A 19,018-nucleotide genomic window follows, 5' to 3' on the forward strand; every position below is an offset into this window, starting at 1 on the left:
ACTCACTGTATCTTCCTGGAATCACTTTAATCACTCACTTCCTTCACCATGTCTACCACTAACACTGATCCTCCTGCCTCTCTCTTTGAAGGCCTGTTTGATTACATTAGTTCTACCCATATATCCATGTAATCTCCCCATCTCAAAACTTTGATTTAATCACAAGGAAGTGCTTTTTATCTCGTACAGTAACATATTTAGAGGTGCCAGGAATTAGGATGTGGAAGGAGTCATTATTCAGCCAACCACAATATTCTTTGTCTTTTTCATGACCTTTGCAATTATGGTACAAAAACAATAGTGGCTAAAACAGCTGTCATCTAGCACCACTCAAAGCAGAGGCATCAGAATGTACTAGAAGTCATATTTTTCACCATGATGTACTTGCCAAAAAAAAAAAGCAAAAGTCAGTTTCTCTTCCAAATGACCTGGGTAAAATTATAAATAATATTCATTTTATTTTAAGTCATAACTCTTAAAGATACTATCTTTTTAATACTAGTCTATGTGACAAAATTGAAAGAATATATATAGCACTTTTATTCATACTGTTGTATAAACATTCCATGTTAATGAAAAGTACTTGTGTGAATGTTTGAGTTGTGAGCTAAACTTTTTTCAGGGAACACCAGTTTTTGTTTGTTCTGTGTCTTGTTTTGTTTTGTTTGAGACAGTGTCTTCCTCTGTTGCCCAGGCTGGCCTCAAAATTGAAATCCTCCTGCCTTAGCCTCCCAAACAGCTGGAATTATAGGTGTGTGTCACAGTTTACCATTTTCATTGAAAGAATGCTAACTATAGCTGTTTAGACCTAGAGATCTGGCAGATATTTTCTCAGCACATATAAAATGAGCCTGTCTCTTCAAGTAAAATATCTGACAGTATTTGTTGTCAATAACAAAATTCAAGCTTTCAAGCAAAAATTTAATTTTAGAAACTTACATTCACCACTGTAAGTCAAACATCTTCCCAATAGTTAAAGACTTTTCTGATGGGATTGGTGGTGATAATAAAAAAAAGAAAGAAAGGAAGGAAGGAAGGAAGGAAGGAAGGAAGGAAGGAAGGAAGTGACTTCTTGATTTTGTGAAATGAGATAGTGAACACTAGCAAGTTATACATAGATCAGTCATCGCAGATTGACTTGTGTTCCCCCAAAATTTGTATTTTAAAGTCCTAGCCCCCATGTCTCAGGAAGTGACTGTACTTGGGGATAAGGTCTAAATGAACACTTTAAAGAGATAATTAAGGTAAATAAGATCATTATGGTGGGTACAAATCCAATATGATTAGCTTCTTTAGAAAAAAAGATTAGGATACAGATACACACATATGAAAAACCATGTGAAGACATAGAGAGTAGATGGTTATCTACAAACTAAGGAAAGGCCTCAGAAGAAACCAACCCCTGCCAACTCCAGAAAAGAGAATAAATATGTGATTTAAATAAAAGAAAATAAATATGCAGTTAAAGCTACTCAGCCTGTGGTTCTTTGTTATATAAGCCTTAGAGAAACTAATATATCAATGAATCACTTTTCCAAATGACTAATGCATATTATAAAGTCATGAATGGGTAATAGATACTTTAAAAGTGCAAGATGAGACAATGGATTTTAATTTAACAGAACACAAAATGTTCATTAATGGGGTTTTCCACATTGCAATTAACCTTTAAGAAATTTTCACTTGTCAAGTTCTGGTATCATTTCAAAGAAGAATATTCACAACAGTCTGAAAAAGCTATTAAATTATTTCTTCCAACTTTATATTTACAAAAGGTTGAATTTTATTATCCTTTTTTGTAATTTCAACCAAAACATTATAAAGAGATTAAAGAACATATCTAGCTATCTTCTATTAAACCAAGCATTAGAGATTAACCCCACAAGTACCAGGTACTAGTGATGGAACCCAGGGCCTCACATAGGCTAGACAGGAACTCAATCATAGAGCTGCTCCCCAGTCCTTCCCAGTCCTGGGCACACTTTGCAAGAGGTAAAACAATGCCATTCTTTCCACTAAGTTTATTTTTATTTTGGAAAATATGTTTTTTATTTAAACCTTATTAATGTTAAAATGCAATTAGTTTATTATTGCTTTTTGTGGGGATTTGCTTGTTGTGTTTGTTTGTTGAAGGGTTTCCTGGGGCCCCATGCAGGCTAGGCAAGAACTTTCACTGAGTTATATCCCCAGCCCTACTGTTATTATTTTTTTAAAATATCTTTATTTTATTTATTTTTATGTGGTGCCTCGCAAGTGCTAAGCAAGCGCTCTACCACTGAGCCACAACCCCAGCCCCCTACTGTTATTTTTAATTGAATTAAATGTTTTTAAATTCTTCTGTTTTAGTTTCTAACATGGTAAACACTGATCATTATAACCTACACTTTTAAAAAGCTGTTAGGGGACCTCAATAGTAGAAAGTTTGGGAATAAAAAGCTAGGGAACCGCTGCCTAAAAGAAGAAATGTTCCTCAAAGCCTCTTATTTTGTGAATAACACTGGGGAATACTCAGCTTTGTTTTACTTTTTTAAATGTTAGTAATACAGGCTAACAGCCATCTGATACTTGACAAAGGCGCCAAAAATATATGTGGGAGAAAAGACAGCCTTTGTAATAAATGATGCTAGGAAAATTGAACATTCATATGTAAAAGAATGAAATTAGATCCCTATCTCTCTCTCTGTACAAAACTCAAAATAGAGGCCTGGGGTTGTAGTCACTGGTAGAGTGCTTACCTAGCACATATGAGGCACTGGATTCAATCCTCAGTATCACAAAAAAATAAAGGTACTGTGTCCATCTACAGCCAAAATTTTTTTAAAAAGCCAAATGGATCAAAGATTTAGGAATTAGACCAGAAATCTTACAAATGCTAGAAGAAATCATAGGATCAACACTCCATCATTTGGTGTTGGCACTAACTTCCTCAACAAGACTCCTAAAACTCAAGAAATAAAACCAAGAATCAATAAATGAGTTGCCATCAAATTAAAAAGCTCTGTACAGCAAAGGAAATGATTAAGAATGAGAGGAGAGGGCTGGGGTTGTGGCTCAGTGGCACAGCGCTTACCTCGCACATGTGAGGCACTGGGTTCGATCCTCAGCACCATGTAAAAATAAATAAACAAAATAAAGATTAAAAACAAAAAAAGAGTGAGAGGAGAGCCTACAGAATGGGAGAAAACCTTTGCCTGCTTCTCCTCTAATAGGGGATTAATATCCACAATATGTAAAGATCTCAATACACGCACGCAAAAAACCCCAATTAATAAGTGTGCAAATGAATTAAACAGATACTTCTCAAAAGAAGAAATACAAATGGCCAACAAATATATGAAAAAAATGTTCAACATCTTTAGCAATCAGGGAAATGCAAATCAAAATTATAATAAGATTTTATCTCGGGCTGGGGATGTGGCTCAAGCGGTAGCGCGCTCGCCTGGCATGCGTGCGGCCCGGGTTCGATCCTCAGCACCACATACAGACAAAGATGTTGTGTCCGCCGAGAACTAAAAAATAAATATTAAAAAATTCTAAAAAAAAAAAAAAAAGATTTTATCTCACTCCAGGCAGAATGTTAATGATCAAGAATACAAACAAAAATAAATGCTGGTGAGGATGTGGGTAAAAACTGGCCCATGGATAGTTTTTACTTCATTAAGACGACTTCTAATAAAATTGAATCCAGGACTTTCCACATGTTAAACAAGTACTCTACCACTGAGCTATATCCCCAGCCCTTTATTTTATTTTGAGACAGGGCCTCACTAAGTTGCACAGGTTAGCCTAGAACTTTGCAATCCTCCTATCTCAATCTCCTAAATAGCTGGGATTAGAAGCATGCACCACACTGTGCCTGGCCTATTCTCTTTCATAAGGAAATCTAGCAAGATAAATACTTCTGATATCATTCTAAAATCCCTTTCAAATCTCAGCAAAAAAAAAAAAAATACATATTGATAACCTCCTAAAATTCTATATAGTCCATCTATTACAAGATACTCTAAAATATATTTACAAATTCTGCCATACCATGACAACTAATCAATGCTATATAGGCTAAATATCCATTATCCAAAATGCTTGGGACCAGAGTGCTTTAAATTTCAGATTTTGGAATATTTCAGATTTTGGAATATTTTCATATATATAATGAAAAATCTTGGGGGTGAGACCCAATTCTAAACAAAAAGTTCACTTATGTTTTAAACATACAAAGCCTGGAAGAGATTTTAATTAACATTTGAAATAATTTTGTGGATGAAAAAGTTTTATTGTGTGGAATTTTTCACTTGTGGCATCATTTCTGAGCTCACAAGAGTTTCAGATTTTGGAGCATTTGAATTTCAGATTTTTGGATGAGGGAATGCTCAATTGGTGCCCTTACAATTAGATCCTGAGATAGAATTAGGAGATATCGATGGATATTATTACAAAAGCCCTGTGAAAATCACTACTATTTACTCCAAACATATTCCTTTAAAAAAAAAATCACTGTTTAATGCATTAGGCAGTAACCACTTTAAAATGTCACCAGAAAAAGAGAAAGAAGGTCACTCAGTAAAAAATAGGGTGTCTGCTGAGCTACTGGTTAGTTTTTTTTTCTTTTTTTAATATTTATTTTGAATTGTAGTTGGACACAATACCTTTATTTCACTTATTTATTTTTATGTGGTGCTGAGGATCGAACCCAGGGTCTCCCACATTCGAGGCGAGTGCTCTACTGCTGAGCCACAACCCCAGCCCCAGTGTTTTTTCTTATAAACATTATGAATCACTGAACCAAACAGATTCTCCTATTCATTTGTTGCTATAAAACAAATTTGTAGTCTCTTCTTAGAAAGTATATTTTTATTTTTTGTGATATAATGGGGATTGAACCCAAGTGAATTCCACTGTTAAGCTACATCCCCAGCCCTTTTGTATTTTTTATTTTGAGTCAGGGTCTCACTAAATTGTTGAGGTTAACCTTGAACTTGTGATCCTTCTGAATCACCCTCCCAAGTCACTAGTATTATAGACATTGCCACCATGCCTGGCTTAATAACATTTTTAAATCAGTCTCATCTCTATATTTTATGTCATCTCAAGTTGTTTTCCTTTTACTCCATCATTGTCAAATACATTAAAAATGGAATTTTGTAAAATCTTTATAAAAAGGTTTATATCCTTTTTTAAAATAAAATAGAATATTAGTATATTAAATTTATATTAAGAAGTTAAGGGGCTGGGGATGTGGCTCAAGCGGTAGCGCGCTCGCCTGGCATGCGTGCGGCCCAGGTTCCATCCTCAGCACCACATACCAACAAAGATGTTGTGTCTGCCGAGAACTAAAAAAAAATAAATAAATATTTAAAATTCTCTCTCTCTCTCTCTCTCTCCTCTCTCACTCTCTCTCTCTAAAAAAAAAAAAAAAAAAAAAAAAAAAAGTTAATACAGGGGCTGGGGATGTGGCTCAAGCGGTAGCGCGCTCGCCTGGCATGCGTGCGGCCCGGGTTCGATCCTCAGCACCACATACCAACAAAGATGTTGTGTCCGCCGAGAACTAAAGAATAAATATTAAAAAATTCTCTCTCTCTCTCCTCTCTCACTCTCTCTTTAAAAAAAAAAAAAAAAAAGAAGTTAATACAAATTCACTTCTTAGAACTCAAATTTCATGATAGTGGTACCATCGTTCTGTGTCTGTAGGACCAAAAGCTTGATCCCAGACTGTGATGTGTTTTCATCCTAAGAGGTGTCGTGTTAAGATCAGCCAGCTTTTGGAATAGTCACTCTGTATCTCTTTGCCAGTTCTTTTCTTCTGAAATACTTCTCAGAGAAACAGTATTTATGAATATCCCACACAGAAGGATATGATTTAAATAAAATCATAAACATCATGAATAAAACTAAATCTAATAATAGATATTTGAATGCAAATGCTAGAAGCTCAGAAAATAAGTTTTAGCATAAATGGTAGAGTCATAAGACCTTAGGCAGAACGATCTACCTCTGAGTCTTTATACTCTGTGGTTTCTGAGTTCTGAAGCTCAGGAAGTATTACACAGCTTGAGCAGCACTAATCTAAAAATCCAAAATCTAAGATATTCCCAAAGTGAAACTCTTTCAGCACTGACATGACACCAGAAGTGGAAAATTCTATACCTAGCTTCATGTGCCAGACACACTAAAAATACTGTATACCACCTCCTAGCTATGTATATAAATTAATTTCATGTGTCAACTTTGATGCCATGCCCAAAACATTTCATATGTATATACAACTATCACAAAATATGAAAAATCTGCAGTATATTTACACAATGGGATATCACATGGAAAAGAAAATAAATTACCACTATATGCAAACAACATAGATGATCTCAAAACACAAGTAAAAGAAATCAGACACAAAAGAATACATATGATTCTGTTTATACAAAGTTGAATATTATCCCTTTTGTTTTCCGCATTATATATAACACCTAGCTATACCAAGCATACAATATATATTGAACAAATGGATAAGGTGACTTATAAGAGACCCTTGGGGTCAGGGACTCTGCAACTCCACCAACAACTCTTTGTTTCTTTTCAGTGGGATTGAACCCAGTGCCTTATGCATGATTGGCCAGTGCTCTAACCCTGAGCTACACCTCTTAACCCCTTCATTTATGTCAAATTTAAATACCTACAACGCTAATCTAAACAGAAATCAAAATAATAGTTACCTTAGAAATTTAAAAGGGACCAAAAGAGGATCCTGGGAGTATTGGTAAAATTTTTTTTTCTTGATTGAGGGATAGTTACATGAATTGTATTCACTTTACAGATATACCTATGACTTAATGATTGTATACCTCTCTTTGCATTTACATTATATTTAAATTTAAAAATTTACCCAAACACAGGGTTTTGTTTTAGGGTAAAGAAAAATATTTTGGGACTAGATAGTATTGGTAGTTGTACAACACAGTGAATGTGCTGAATGCCACTTAAATTTATACTTTGAAATGGTTGTTTACGTTACCTGTATTCACCTCGATTTTCAAAAGTTATCCAAAAAGTCAGTCTCAATAAAACAATGAATATATTTATTGGTAGATACTCATGAACATTATTACTGAGTATTAATGCTGAACTTACCAACTGCTGTGTCACCATCTAACAAATTGTCATCTTCAGAAGTTTGAAAGTCCATAATAACACCTGCTCCATCTAAGAGCTCCTCATCACTACTTGCACTTGTTATACTGTTGTAGCTGTTTCTATAATATCCTCTATGGAACAGCTGCTCAGACTCCATTTAGCTGTCTGATTATCTAGGGAAAAAAAAAGGGGGGATATGAAATAGTTTTTCCATTTTCCCAACATATAATACAAATACCTAGTTTAACATCACACATACACAAAAAATGATACTTGTATTAAAAATATTAAATATTAAGTTTATTCACTATAATAATATTTTTATTGTTATGTTCCAGAAATAACATTGCTGGTACATAATTAATTTTTTTAAATATATTTGTATTCTTTTTTTTTTAAGAGAGAGAGAATTTTTTAATATTTATTTTTTTTTAGTTTTCGGCAGACACAACATCTTTGTCTGTATGTGGGGCTGAGGATCGAACCCGGGCCGCATGCATGGCAGGCGAGCGCGCTACCGCTTGAGCCACATCCCCAGTCCAAAATATATTTGTATTCTTGCTCAACATCATAATAAGACTTCAACACAATTGTACTGACATTAGTAATAAACTTGAAAAGTACATATGTGGCACTCGAAAGAAAATGATAAAAGCAGTCAAACCAGTAAGGTTTATAAAACATGACTAGTTAGATAAGGTCATAGTAAGGGTACAAAAGATGAAAGATAACAAATGAAAGTAAATATCTAGCACTAAATTCTAGTACTGAATTCTAATCCTAAAGACCCAGTTTGGTCTGGGGTTGTGGCTCAGTGGTAAAGAACTTGCCTAGCATGCGTGAGGCACTGGGTTCGATCTCCAACACCACTTAAAAAAAACTAAATAAACAAAATAAAGATTTTGTGTCCATCTACAACTAAAAATATTTTTTTAAAAAACAGACAAGTGGGCTGGGGATGTGGCTCAAGGGGTAGCACACTCGCCTGGCATGCACGGGGCACTAGGTTCGATCCTCAGCACCACATAAAAGTAAAATAAAGATGTTGTGTCCATCGAAAACTAAAAATAAATATTAAAAAATTCTCTCTCTCTTAAAAAAAAAGGCAAACTCATTTTCAGCAAGTTTTCTTTCTGTTCATGGAAAAATAATTAACCTCAAAGAGTTTTAATAATAAAGCATTTATATTACAAAGTACAGCTCTCTTTAGGAAAATATCACTAATAACACCCTTTTTTAAGCCAAAGTCATATATATATATATATATATATAACCAAAAATATATATATTGGTTGTAGATGAACACAATACCTTTCTTTCTTTTTTTTTTTTTTTTTTTTTTAATTTTTATGTGGTGCCAGGAATCAAACCCAGTGCCTCACACATGCTAGGCAAGTGCTCTACTACTGAGCCAAAACCCCGGCCCCAACATCCATCTTTTAATGAGATATGAGATATAAATCCTCTACCTTATAGATCACTTTAAAGAAAGTAACATATTGAGAGCTCCTTGAGATCTTGAGAGTATGACTCTAGTCACAGCATTAAAAAATGAATTTCCTAACACCTTTGAGTCATAAAGACTCTAGACCCTTCTTTGTAACAAGAGCATCCCACTTAGTTCCAAATAAACTAATGACTGGCACAATATATGGGCAATAAATGTCAAATTGTTTATTCACTCAGTCAATGAAGTCCAAAAGAGAAATGTATTCAGTTTTCAATAAACAAATCTCTGCAACTGTATTAAGCTGGTCTTGGAGGAATAACCAAAAACTAGCACATAAATTAAAAGAAAAACTTAAATATTTGCTGCTTTGCAGCTTTATGAATGTCTTTAGCTACTTCTACCAAAGATGGCCTATTACACTGAGATTGTAAGAATGTGTTAATTAAGGCAAGTTTTATAGTTAAATATTAAAATAGGAAAATAACTGCTCATGCTAAGAATTTTGTAGTTCCTTCAAGACAACCAAATTAAACATTATGGCTTCTGCATAAATAACCAAAAGGCTTAAAAAAAAATTAATACCCCAAGAATCATTTTAGTTTTGATGTATCAAAGCAAGTATGCTAAGATTTTGCAAATAATACAGAAATTCTATTCTTCACTTCTTTACATGACAGAGGAAAGGGGCTTTTGTAATAACATATTTCAGTGAATACTAGAGGCTCCACAACATCAGGAAATCTTTTAAAATAAACAAACTTTTCTTTGTAGTGGGGCTTCAATCAGAAAGTTCCAACATACTCCTCCTATATCATCCCTAAAAGTCCCTTAAAAACTACTAAGTAATAACTAGAAACTTTATTATTTTAAACTTAAAAAATATATTTTCATAATACCTTTGAGGCATTCAAGACTCCAGACTTTTCTTTATAAAAAGAGAATTCAATTCAATTCCAAATAAACTAATTAAACTCAGACCTGAGTAGAAACCTATTTCTATAAACTTGATAACTTTAAAAAAAAAATAACATTCCTCTTATTAACCCAGAACTGTATTGTCCGATGAAGCAAGGATAAGCCACACCTGATTAGTGAGCCCTTGAAACATGGTTAGTTCAAACAGAGATCAACTCTAAGTATAAAATACCTACCAGGTTTCAAAGACAATAGAAAAAAGCCATGAATCTTATTACTAATGTTTATATTTGATTACAGATTAAAATAATGTCTTAGACATACTGGGTTAATAAAACACATTAAACTTAATATTATTAACTTTCTACCTTTTTAAATGGCTATCAAAAAATTTTAAATTACGCATGTGGTTCACGCTAGCAGCACAAATATTTTTACTGAAGGATACTTCTATAAAATATTTAAATTTCTATGACAGCATAAAGGAAATAGAAGAAAGTCTGGATACCAGCATTAAATCTTTTTAGGTTCTAACTCAGTTTCCAGATATAATCACAAAAAGCTATATAAATGATAACCAGTTGAATTTTTGCATATTAAAAAATGAAAAATAATGCAAAATCACTTTCTCTTTTGTAAAAAAATATTTAAAATAAATTTGACAACACTGTATTAAATACACAGTAACTTGCAAACATATTCTTTGATTATATGAAGATTAGTGATAACCTGTGAAAAATCCCCAGAGATTAAGCTAAATTTACTATAATAATCCCTTAATCATCTATATACAATACATTGCCCCTGTCGAATTTAATTTCCACACTGAAGCCAGTAGTTTTTTTCAAACAGTAAGTCTGATCAGTATTCTGTCCCTACTCCATGGATTCAAATCTTTTCATCATTTCCCAGCACTCTTAGGAAATCGAGTCCTTAACAGCAAAGTCCTATTCTGCCTGGCCAATGCCCAGTTCCCCAGTTTTTTTTTTTTTGTTTGTTTGTTTGGTACTGGGGATGGAATCCAGGGCCTCACACATGCTACGCCAGTGCTGCACTATTTCTGCACTATTTCTCAAGTCTTTTTATTTTTTTAGTTGCCCAGGCTGGCCTCAAACATGCTATTGACCTGCCTCAGCCTCTTCAGCCGCTGAGATTACAAACTGGCACCACCACTCCCAGCTTCATTTTGCAGAGTATATTTCTTGCAGTACTCTATAGACTCGTTGATCTTTCCATCTCCATCCTACCAGGATCTTTTCTGCCACCTGCCCAACTGCCTTTGATACCCCCTTTACCTGACTTTGATTGATACCCTCTCCTCTTCATCTAATTAACTCTCCTACTCATTCTTCAGATCTCAGATCAAGTATCCCTTTATTTAATAAATGAAGCTTACTATGCTAGCACTATACTGTACACTTTATAAATAATTCAATATTTATATTAAACATTTAAATATTTACATTTAATCTTTATATTGAATATAATCACAACTCTAAAGTTTAGGTGCTATTATTATCCCCACATAAGCAACGAAGAAATAGAGACACAAAAAGTTTAACACTTGTACAAAGTCATGAAGCTAGTACAAAAGAGCCTTTCTGACCTACTTACTACCTGGATCTTCCCTGACCACGACAAATTTTCTCATAATTAGTTCTTACAGCTCTCCTTTATAGCACTTAACTATGGTTGTATTATTTTACTTGTTAATGTGATTATCTTATTAATATGTCTCTTTTCCCTTCCCATGTGTCATGAGATCTGACACACTGTCAATTTTTGCTCAACACTGCATATTCAATGGTTAGCACAGTATCTGGAACATATTTGGTATTATTCTTATATAATGGAATAATCTTCAGTGGAGGAAGTAAAAAATGGAAAACCATAAGATTTTAGAACAAAATATAGAAGGCAGTCTTTGGAGGTAGGAATAGGCAAAGATTTATTTGACTTGCAACTAAAGCAAAGTCTACCGAGGGAAAAATGATAAATTGAGTTAAATACTTTGTTCTGTGTTACAGCTCTTTCAAGGATGGAAAGACAGTGTACAGAATAGGAGATAATATTTGCAAATAACGTCTGACAAATAACAAATATCTGGATTTTTTTTATACTTCAGTATGTAATTCATTGTATCCATTTTAATTTTTGTATAAGGTGTGAGACATAGTTCAAAGGTTTAGGGTTTTTGTTGTTGTTTGCATAGGATATCCAATTGCTCCATCACCATCTGTTGAAAAAGGTATCTTCCCTCCACTGAACTGTTTTCTGCCTTTGTCAAAAATTAGTTGGTTTGGGCTGAGAATGCAGCTCAGTGGCAGAGCACTTATTAGCAATGTGAGGCCCTGGGTTCAATCCCTAGGGTTGTGCTTTAGTAGTAGAATGCTTGCCTAGCACATGTGAGGCACTGGGTTCGATCCTTAGTACCATATAAAAATAAACAAAATTGTGTTCATCTACAACTAAAAAAAAATTTTTTTTAAATTAGCTAAGGGCTGGAGTTGTGGCTCAGCAATAGAGTGCTTGCCTAGCACGTTCGAGGCCCTGGGTTCAGCACCACATAAAAATAAACAAACAAAAAAATAAAGGTATTGTATACAAATAAAAACATATATATATTTTTTAAAAATTAGCTAAGCATATTTGTGTGAGTTTCAGAGTTCTCTACTATCTCACTGAACTATGTGTCTATAGGTATACCCATAACACAGTCTGAATAACTGAAGCTATATAAATCCTAAAATTGGGTAATTGATTTCTAACTTTTTTGCCTTTCCATGTAAATTTTAGAATAGTCGTGTATATATCAAACAAAAAAATTTCAAGGGCTCAATTAACATATATATAGCATTAATGAACAAGTACATAATGAATAATACATCTCTGATGGTTGTACAATAACTCAAAATCAACAAGACCTAAACTGAATAAATATTTGCCCTAAACTTGCTTGTCCTCCTACTTTCCCACTCTTAGTTTGCAGGATAACATTTATTTAGTAGCTAAAGCCAGCTTACAGAATTATTTATTAATTTTTCCCAACAAGTTACTGAGCACCTAATCCATCCAGGAACGAAATCAGGTGCTGAGGTAATCAATAAGATACAGTTCCTATTCCCAAGTCACTGGGAAGTCAGATAACTACCCTATGGTATAACAAGCATCATGGAAAAGGTATTTTATAACACTGAGAAGTAAGCATGCTAGCTGGGAAAGAGTCTGTGAATACTTTAACTAGGAAAATGTTTTATGCAGAGTATTGAAAGACTAGGATAGATTAACTATAAGGTGAAAACTCAACACAGGTCAACAACACAGAAGTATAATAATGAAGCCAGTTTGGGTCAAATTAAGAGGTAAGAGACTGGAGAATAACTAGAGAGATAGACAGATGCCAGACCATGAAGGGAGGGGCTCATAATTTATGCTAAGAAACCTTCATACTCATCTACACACACAGGAAACCATTACAAGTTTTAAAAAGAAAAACCACTGGGCTGGGGATGAGGCTCAAGAGGTAGCGCGCTCGCCTGGCATGTGCCGGGCGCTGGGTTCAATCCTCAGCACCACATACAAATTAAAAAAAAAAAAAAAAAAGATGTTGTGTCCACCGAAAACTCAAAAATAAATATTAAAAAATTATCTCTTTTTTTTAAAAAAAGGAAAAACCACATGATCAGATATAAATTTTATCAAGTCAATACTAGCAGCAGGGTGGAAGACAAATTAGAAGGGCAAAAGATTGATGGCCTACAGACAGGAATCAGATGAGAACAGACCTTCAAATAGCTCTAAACATGAGATAGGGTATAACTGAACTAAGCCAGCAATATAGAGAAGCAGAAAAAGTTTTAATATTTTAAGAGGAGTTGTTAAATAATAAAGTGTATGGAATGGTGAAGAAGAAGAAATCTAAGATATTGACTAAGTTTCTGACTTGAGTAACTAATTTTAAACCAGGTGACATAAATAAATTTCAGCCTTCTCTAAATCACAGGACTCAAGTCTACAGAGTTCTAACCAACTTTAGTATTATACAATCCAAGCTTCATTTTCTGCTTAAGGTCAGATTAAATGAAGTATGGTTACCTTCAGTACAACAATCTAGCTCCCAAACGGCAAATACTAAGTAGCATACCACCTGAATTTGGGTGGTGGGGGAAGCAGCGATAGGAAGATCCTAGAAACAGGTATCTTAAGGGGCCCAAAACCTGAGATAATCACAGTTTTGTGGCTCCCCACAAAGTTCTGTCTCTCCCATAAAGTAGAATGGGCAGAACCGAGGATCGTGGCTAAGTACCAAAGGTATGTCTGTCAACTGTCTGAACAGTAAGCTAAGCAGAAAAGTAGGTCACAATCTGGGTGAAAGAATTAGTGAAAATCCTCAATGTCAGCAACTAGAAAGATGAAACAAAAGTCTCAAGATCAGCGATGGGGCAGGAAGGTTTTATAAAAACCTTGATCAAACCATTTGTATATAAGAAGTATTCTCATTTAAAATTTTTAAAAACTCTGTGTGAGGCACTGGTCACACATTAAAGTGTGACAACTATTATGAATTTCAAAATAATCACTCGTTGGCTAATGTTTATAGAAGAGTTATCAAAGTAGCAGAAATTACAACAAACTAAAACACAATTTTTATCTTCTTAATAACTGTATTTTGTATTGGCCTTACAGCTTTCAGCTTTCAGCACACTTCAGTGTAAATTACTATATACTATCCTTGAGGGGGATGTTGCTATATTTTCCTATACATTAGTATACATTCCAATAATCAAAAGCAGTACATGGTAGATGTCACAGAAGACACAGAATTGTTATCAAATCCCAAAAAACAAATTTCACTGTGATTAATAATAAGAAACCTTTATTGGAAGAGACACACCTGAATCAGACCTTTAAAAGTAAGCAGGAATTTTATGGTGCAGAGATGGGAGAAATTATCTGAAACAAAATGAGTGACATGAGTCAAGTTACGGAGAAAGAAACAAAAACACTTGTAAATAAGTGAGTATGTTTACAGAGAACTAGTCCTATAAAAGGTTTCCTTACTCCCCATCTAAAATTGGAATGGCTAAAAGCATAAGAAAAGTTCTTAAAGCCAGGTACCAGCACACTCCTGTAATCCCAGCTACCCAAGAGGCTGTGGCAGGAAGATTGCAGGTTCAAAGTCACACCACAAAAGGTATTCCTCACAATATATGTACTTTGGGAATGGAATGGTGGTCTTATACACAAGGTACTAAAGTTCATGTAGGGATGGAAAAAGGGGAAATCCTAGAAAAAGAAATCAAAGCTTAAGTATAATAGAACTAGAATGCCAGATTAAATGGAGGTAGAAGAGCTAAACAAAGGAATGATCCATAACTGGTTTCTCTGAAGAATTAAATGGCATTTGTGTAAGTAATGTACCAGCAAGTGGAGACTGAAGGCAGGTATACACTTAAGATGTTTCAGAACCATTCTGATAAAAAATAATAAATGAAGTGGGAGTGAAGGTAGAACACCTTCCCAACATACAGGAGCCCCTGGGTTTGATCTCCAGAACCACAAAAAATCATCATTATCAAGAATCTAAAGCCACAATGAAAACAGAAAAGAACTTATATTCAAGTGTCACCAAAAAAAATAAATAAATAAAATCAGAAAATCTGGACTCAAATGGGAACTAGGTAGGCAGAATGGCTCACAAGTTTATGTTTCTTCCTCTTTTTTTTGGGGGGGGGGTACTGGGGATTAAACTCAGGGCACTCAACCACTGAGCCACATATCCAGCCCTGGTTTGTATTTTATTTAAAGACAGGGTCTCATTGAGTTGCTAAGCATCTCACCATTGCTGAGGCTGGCTTTGAACTCCAGATCCTTCTGACTAAGCCTCCAGAGCCGCTGGGATTACAGGCCTGCTCCACCATGACCAGCTCCTCTATTTTTAATGAAAAGACTTATGTCTTTCTAGAAATTGAAAAGTGAAAAGTATAAAGTAATTGGAGAAGAAAACAGAGAGAAAAGTTGGGGAACACACTGCATATGTGATGATCAGGATATCTGGATAGAAATATCTATTTAGTGGGCAGATGAATCCACTGAATTCCCACTGGGAGTTTGTGCCATATTCTTTTTCCCATCTGATTTCATACTGAGGAAGAGATCTTTTCTTTTCTCCTTTACCTAACCAAGTAATTACAAAACAAAATGAGAAAGAAAGTAGTATATTAAAATCATGCAGAAATAGTTATTAACTAATACAAATTAATTATACACAGAACAATCATAACTTTATTTTAAAATCACTGTAAAATGAAAATTAATTATAAAATACACATATTTTGAACATCCCAGATAATTAATTTGAGATGTATAAGACTGATGAGACATTAAGGATAGTATTTATATAGTAAAAGAAACCATTTTTTAAGTATGTATATAGATCTAAAGAAATTTAATGCAATAGTTCAAATATCTCAGTGATGGTCTAATAATACAATTTTTTGAAGAAAACTCAGATCTAAAAATATCAGAAAAGACAGGTCATAAGGGCAACGACTATATCACAGAATTTAAGTGTGATCATTGACCAGACTCAATTTAAAACAAACTTTCAAAGTACTAAAGTAAAGTCAACATAGCTAATCCTTGCTACACTGATCTGATAATTGTTTTTATAATTTTTTTCTTGAGATATAATAGATCTTCCACTGCATTTATGTAGACAACAGAGATACTTGAAAGAATTCATTATATATTAGTGTCACTAATTTCTATCAGAAACATGATAAAGCCATGAATAGTCTCTCATTTTAGAAACAGAAAACAAAAAAACAGAAAAACTGCATTCTTTGTAGAAATATGTTTAAGCAAATTATCAAATTCATCTACATACATGAACCATGTAAAGCAACACAATAAAAGACAGAAAATAAGACATTTAAAAAAAAAGGTGGGATGTAAAAGAATAAGATACTGAGGAAAGAGTAGAAATGTTTGTTAATTAAATTCATAGGGTATTAAAACAAAAAATACATTTTGATAAAATGTTAACAAGATATAAAATAATCAAACTGACTTTCCCCAAAAAATATTATTTGATATTTTATCCTTTATGTTCCTTTAGTTAGGTATACTTCAAATTGTATCTTATATATTTTCTTCAAACATAAATGAACAACTTGTTAAATGAATTAGCTATCTAGAGAAAATCTCTTAAGACTTATAAAACCTTCTAAATTGACCAGACATGGTGGCATATACCTGTAATCCCAGCAACTTGGGAGGCTGAGACAGGAAAATTGCAAGTTCAAGGTCAGTCTCATCAATTTAGCAAAACCCTAAGCAACTTAGCAAGACCCTGTTTCAAAATAAAAATAAAAAAGGCTGAGAATGTAGCTTGACAAAGTGTCCCTGAGTTCAAGCCCCAGTACCAAAAAAAAAAAAAAAAAATCTTTTAAATTAAATGCTATTATTCACAACAGCCAAGATATGGAAACAACCTGAGTGTCTAGCAACAGATGAATAAAACAGACACAAAAAAACAAATACTGCCTGATCTCACATGTGGACTCTAAGAGTCAAACTCAAAAGTACTGTAAAAAGGTGGTTACCAGAAGCTGAAGAAGTGTAGATAAGCAAAGGGGGAGAGGCTGTTCAAAGGATACAAAGTTTCAGTTAGGCAAGAGGATAAGTTTTGGTGATCTATGTATCTCAAAATTACTATTTTAAGTGTTCTCAGGGCCACACACACACGTAAATGACAAGCAAGTGAGGTGATGTTAGCTTGGTCTTTCTACAACTGTATAGACTTATCAAAACATCACATTATATTCCATAAATACATACATATAATGATTTGTCAATTAAAAATACATAAAAAGAAACAAATTCAAGGAGGGGCAGTTAAATGCTTGATAATTTTAAAAGGGCAAAGGAAACACGAATATAAAGGTCAGATTAGAAAAAGGAAGAAATGTAAAACAATACTCCAATAAAAAGATGCTAGAGAAGACTGAGACTTTGAAAACTAGTTTTCATGACTTTTAAAAAAGCAGAAATTGTTCAACTATGAGGATAATGAGAAATATATTTACTTAACTTGGTTCCATTCAAAGTTGCTGATCAAATCTCTCCATATTTCATCAATGAAAGTGAAGCAGTGATGGTCATGCTATATTCACATTAATAGAATATTTTTTTAAGAATCAAAATTATCATAGGTATAACGTTTATGTACAGATGTGAATGTGCACATTAAAAAATACAAAAAACGGGGGGGGGGGGTCATTTTTTTTCTTTTTTGTGGTACTGGGAGCTGAATCTAGGAACATTCTACCACTGAGCTACATCTTCAGACCTTTTTAATTTTTGAGACAGGGTTTATTAAGTTGCCCAGGCTGACCTGGAACTTAAGACTATCCTGTTTCAGTTTCCTGAATAGCTAGGATTATAGGCATGCACCATCATACCCAGCTCACAAAAGAGTTTATTAAAGTAGTAGGTCAAACTCAAAAGGAAAGCAGAGTGTTTTTCTTTTAAAACCACTATTTTCTACAATGTCTTTTCCTTAATAAATAAAAATAAATGGCCCTATTCTGTCATGTCTCTCATTCTTCTTCTCTGAAATTTTGACCAGCAGAAACTGCAGTACAATGCAGTCGTTCCTGCTGTAGAGTACAGTGAGTTCTGAAATCATACTGCTGAGCTTCAGTCTCAATCCTGATTTATTATTGTGGGGCCTTGGGCAAGTTAATTAAATCCTTGGTGCCTCAGTTTCCAACATCTGTAAAATGGGGATAGTGAAAAGCACCTACATCATTCTTGGCTTTGGTGTAAAAATTGAGATAACCCACAAAAACACTTCGAAAAGAGCCTGAACCATAGAACATGCTCAATTATTAATACTTATTATATTGTATTATATTATATATTTGAGATGCCTGCTGACAAGTCTGACTACAAACTAAGCTGGAGGTTCTACAAAGCAGTGATAGTTGCCAAACCCCACAGGATACTGCTTTGATATATGACCCACCACAGAGATCAAATCTGGCTTCCTGAGTGGTCTGAAAATTATTCCCAACATGTCACAACAGGAAATGGAAAGCCTATCACCAACATGACCTGGACAATTGCCAATTTTCTAACATAAACCCAAAACCTCAACAAATCTGTTCCCTTGAACTGTATGTATCCAAAATGAGTTAAATATTTTTATTCCTAATGAGTTATATATGATTAACACACATTAAAGCACAATTTTCACATAAAGATAAATACAATACATTCATAGTGACCTCTTCAAATAATTTGACCCATAGTTCAAGTAAATAATCAGTCTTTTAGATAGGATATAGGGAGGAAGAGGTGGAAGAGGAATGCAAACTTTAATAGATTCTGCCAACAGTAACTGTGTCTAATAACCAAAGGTCATATAAGTATATTCAATTTAAGAAAATACCTATCTATAGGTCACACACATGGTTTTTAAGCCATACTCCTATAATAGTAGCAGCAGTAGCACCTTTT

At 34.0% G+C, this 19,018-nt stretch overlaps 1 protein-coding gene across 3 annotated transcripts in view; it reads right to left on the reverse strand.

Moving 5' to 3' along the window:
• The window catches only part of Clcn3 (chloride voltage-gated channel 3), an 83,231-nt gene that overhangs the window by 62,817 nt on the left and 1,396 nt on the right, over nt 1–19,018 (reverse strand). For all 3 annotated transcript variants that reach the window (XR_003300881.2, XM_026389717.2, XM_026389719.2), the window contains exon 2: nt 7,126–7,301. Coding sequence is in view for 2 of the 3 variants with exons in the window: in XM_026389717.2 (XP_026245502.1) it covers nt 7,126–7,285 (160 nt within the window). In the remaining variant the exon portion in view is untranslated. The remainder of the gene's footprint in view (nt 1–7,125; nt 7,302–19,018) is intronic.

This window comes from Urocitellus parryii, chromosome 14, assembly GCF_045843805.1.
Source record: "Urocitellus parryii isolate mUroPar1 chromosome 14, mUroPar1.hap1, whole genome shotgun sequence".
NCBI lineage: Eukaryota > Metazoa > Chordata > Mammalia > Rodentia > Sciuridae > Urocitellus > Urocitellus parryii.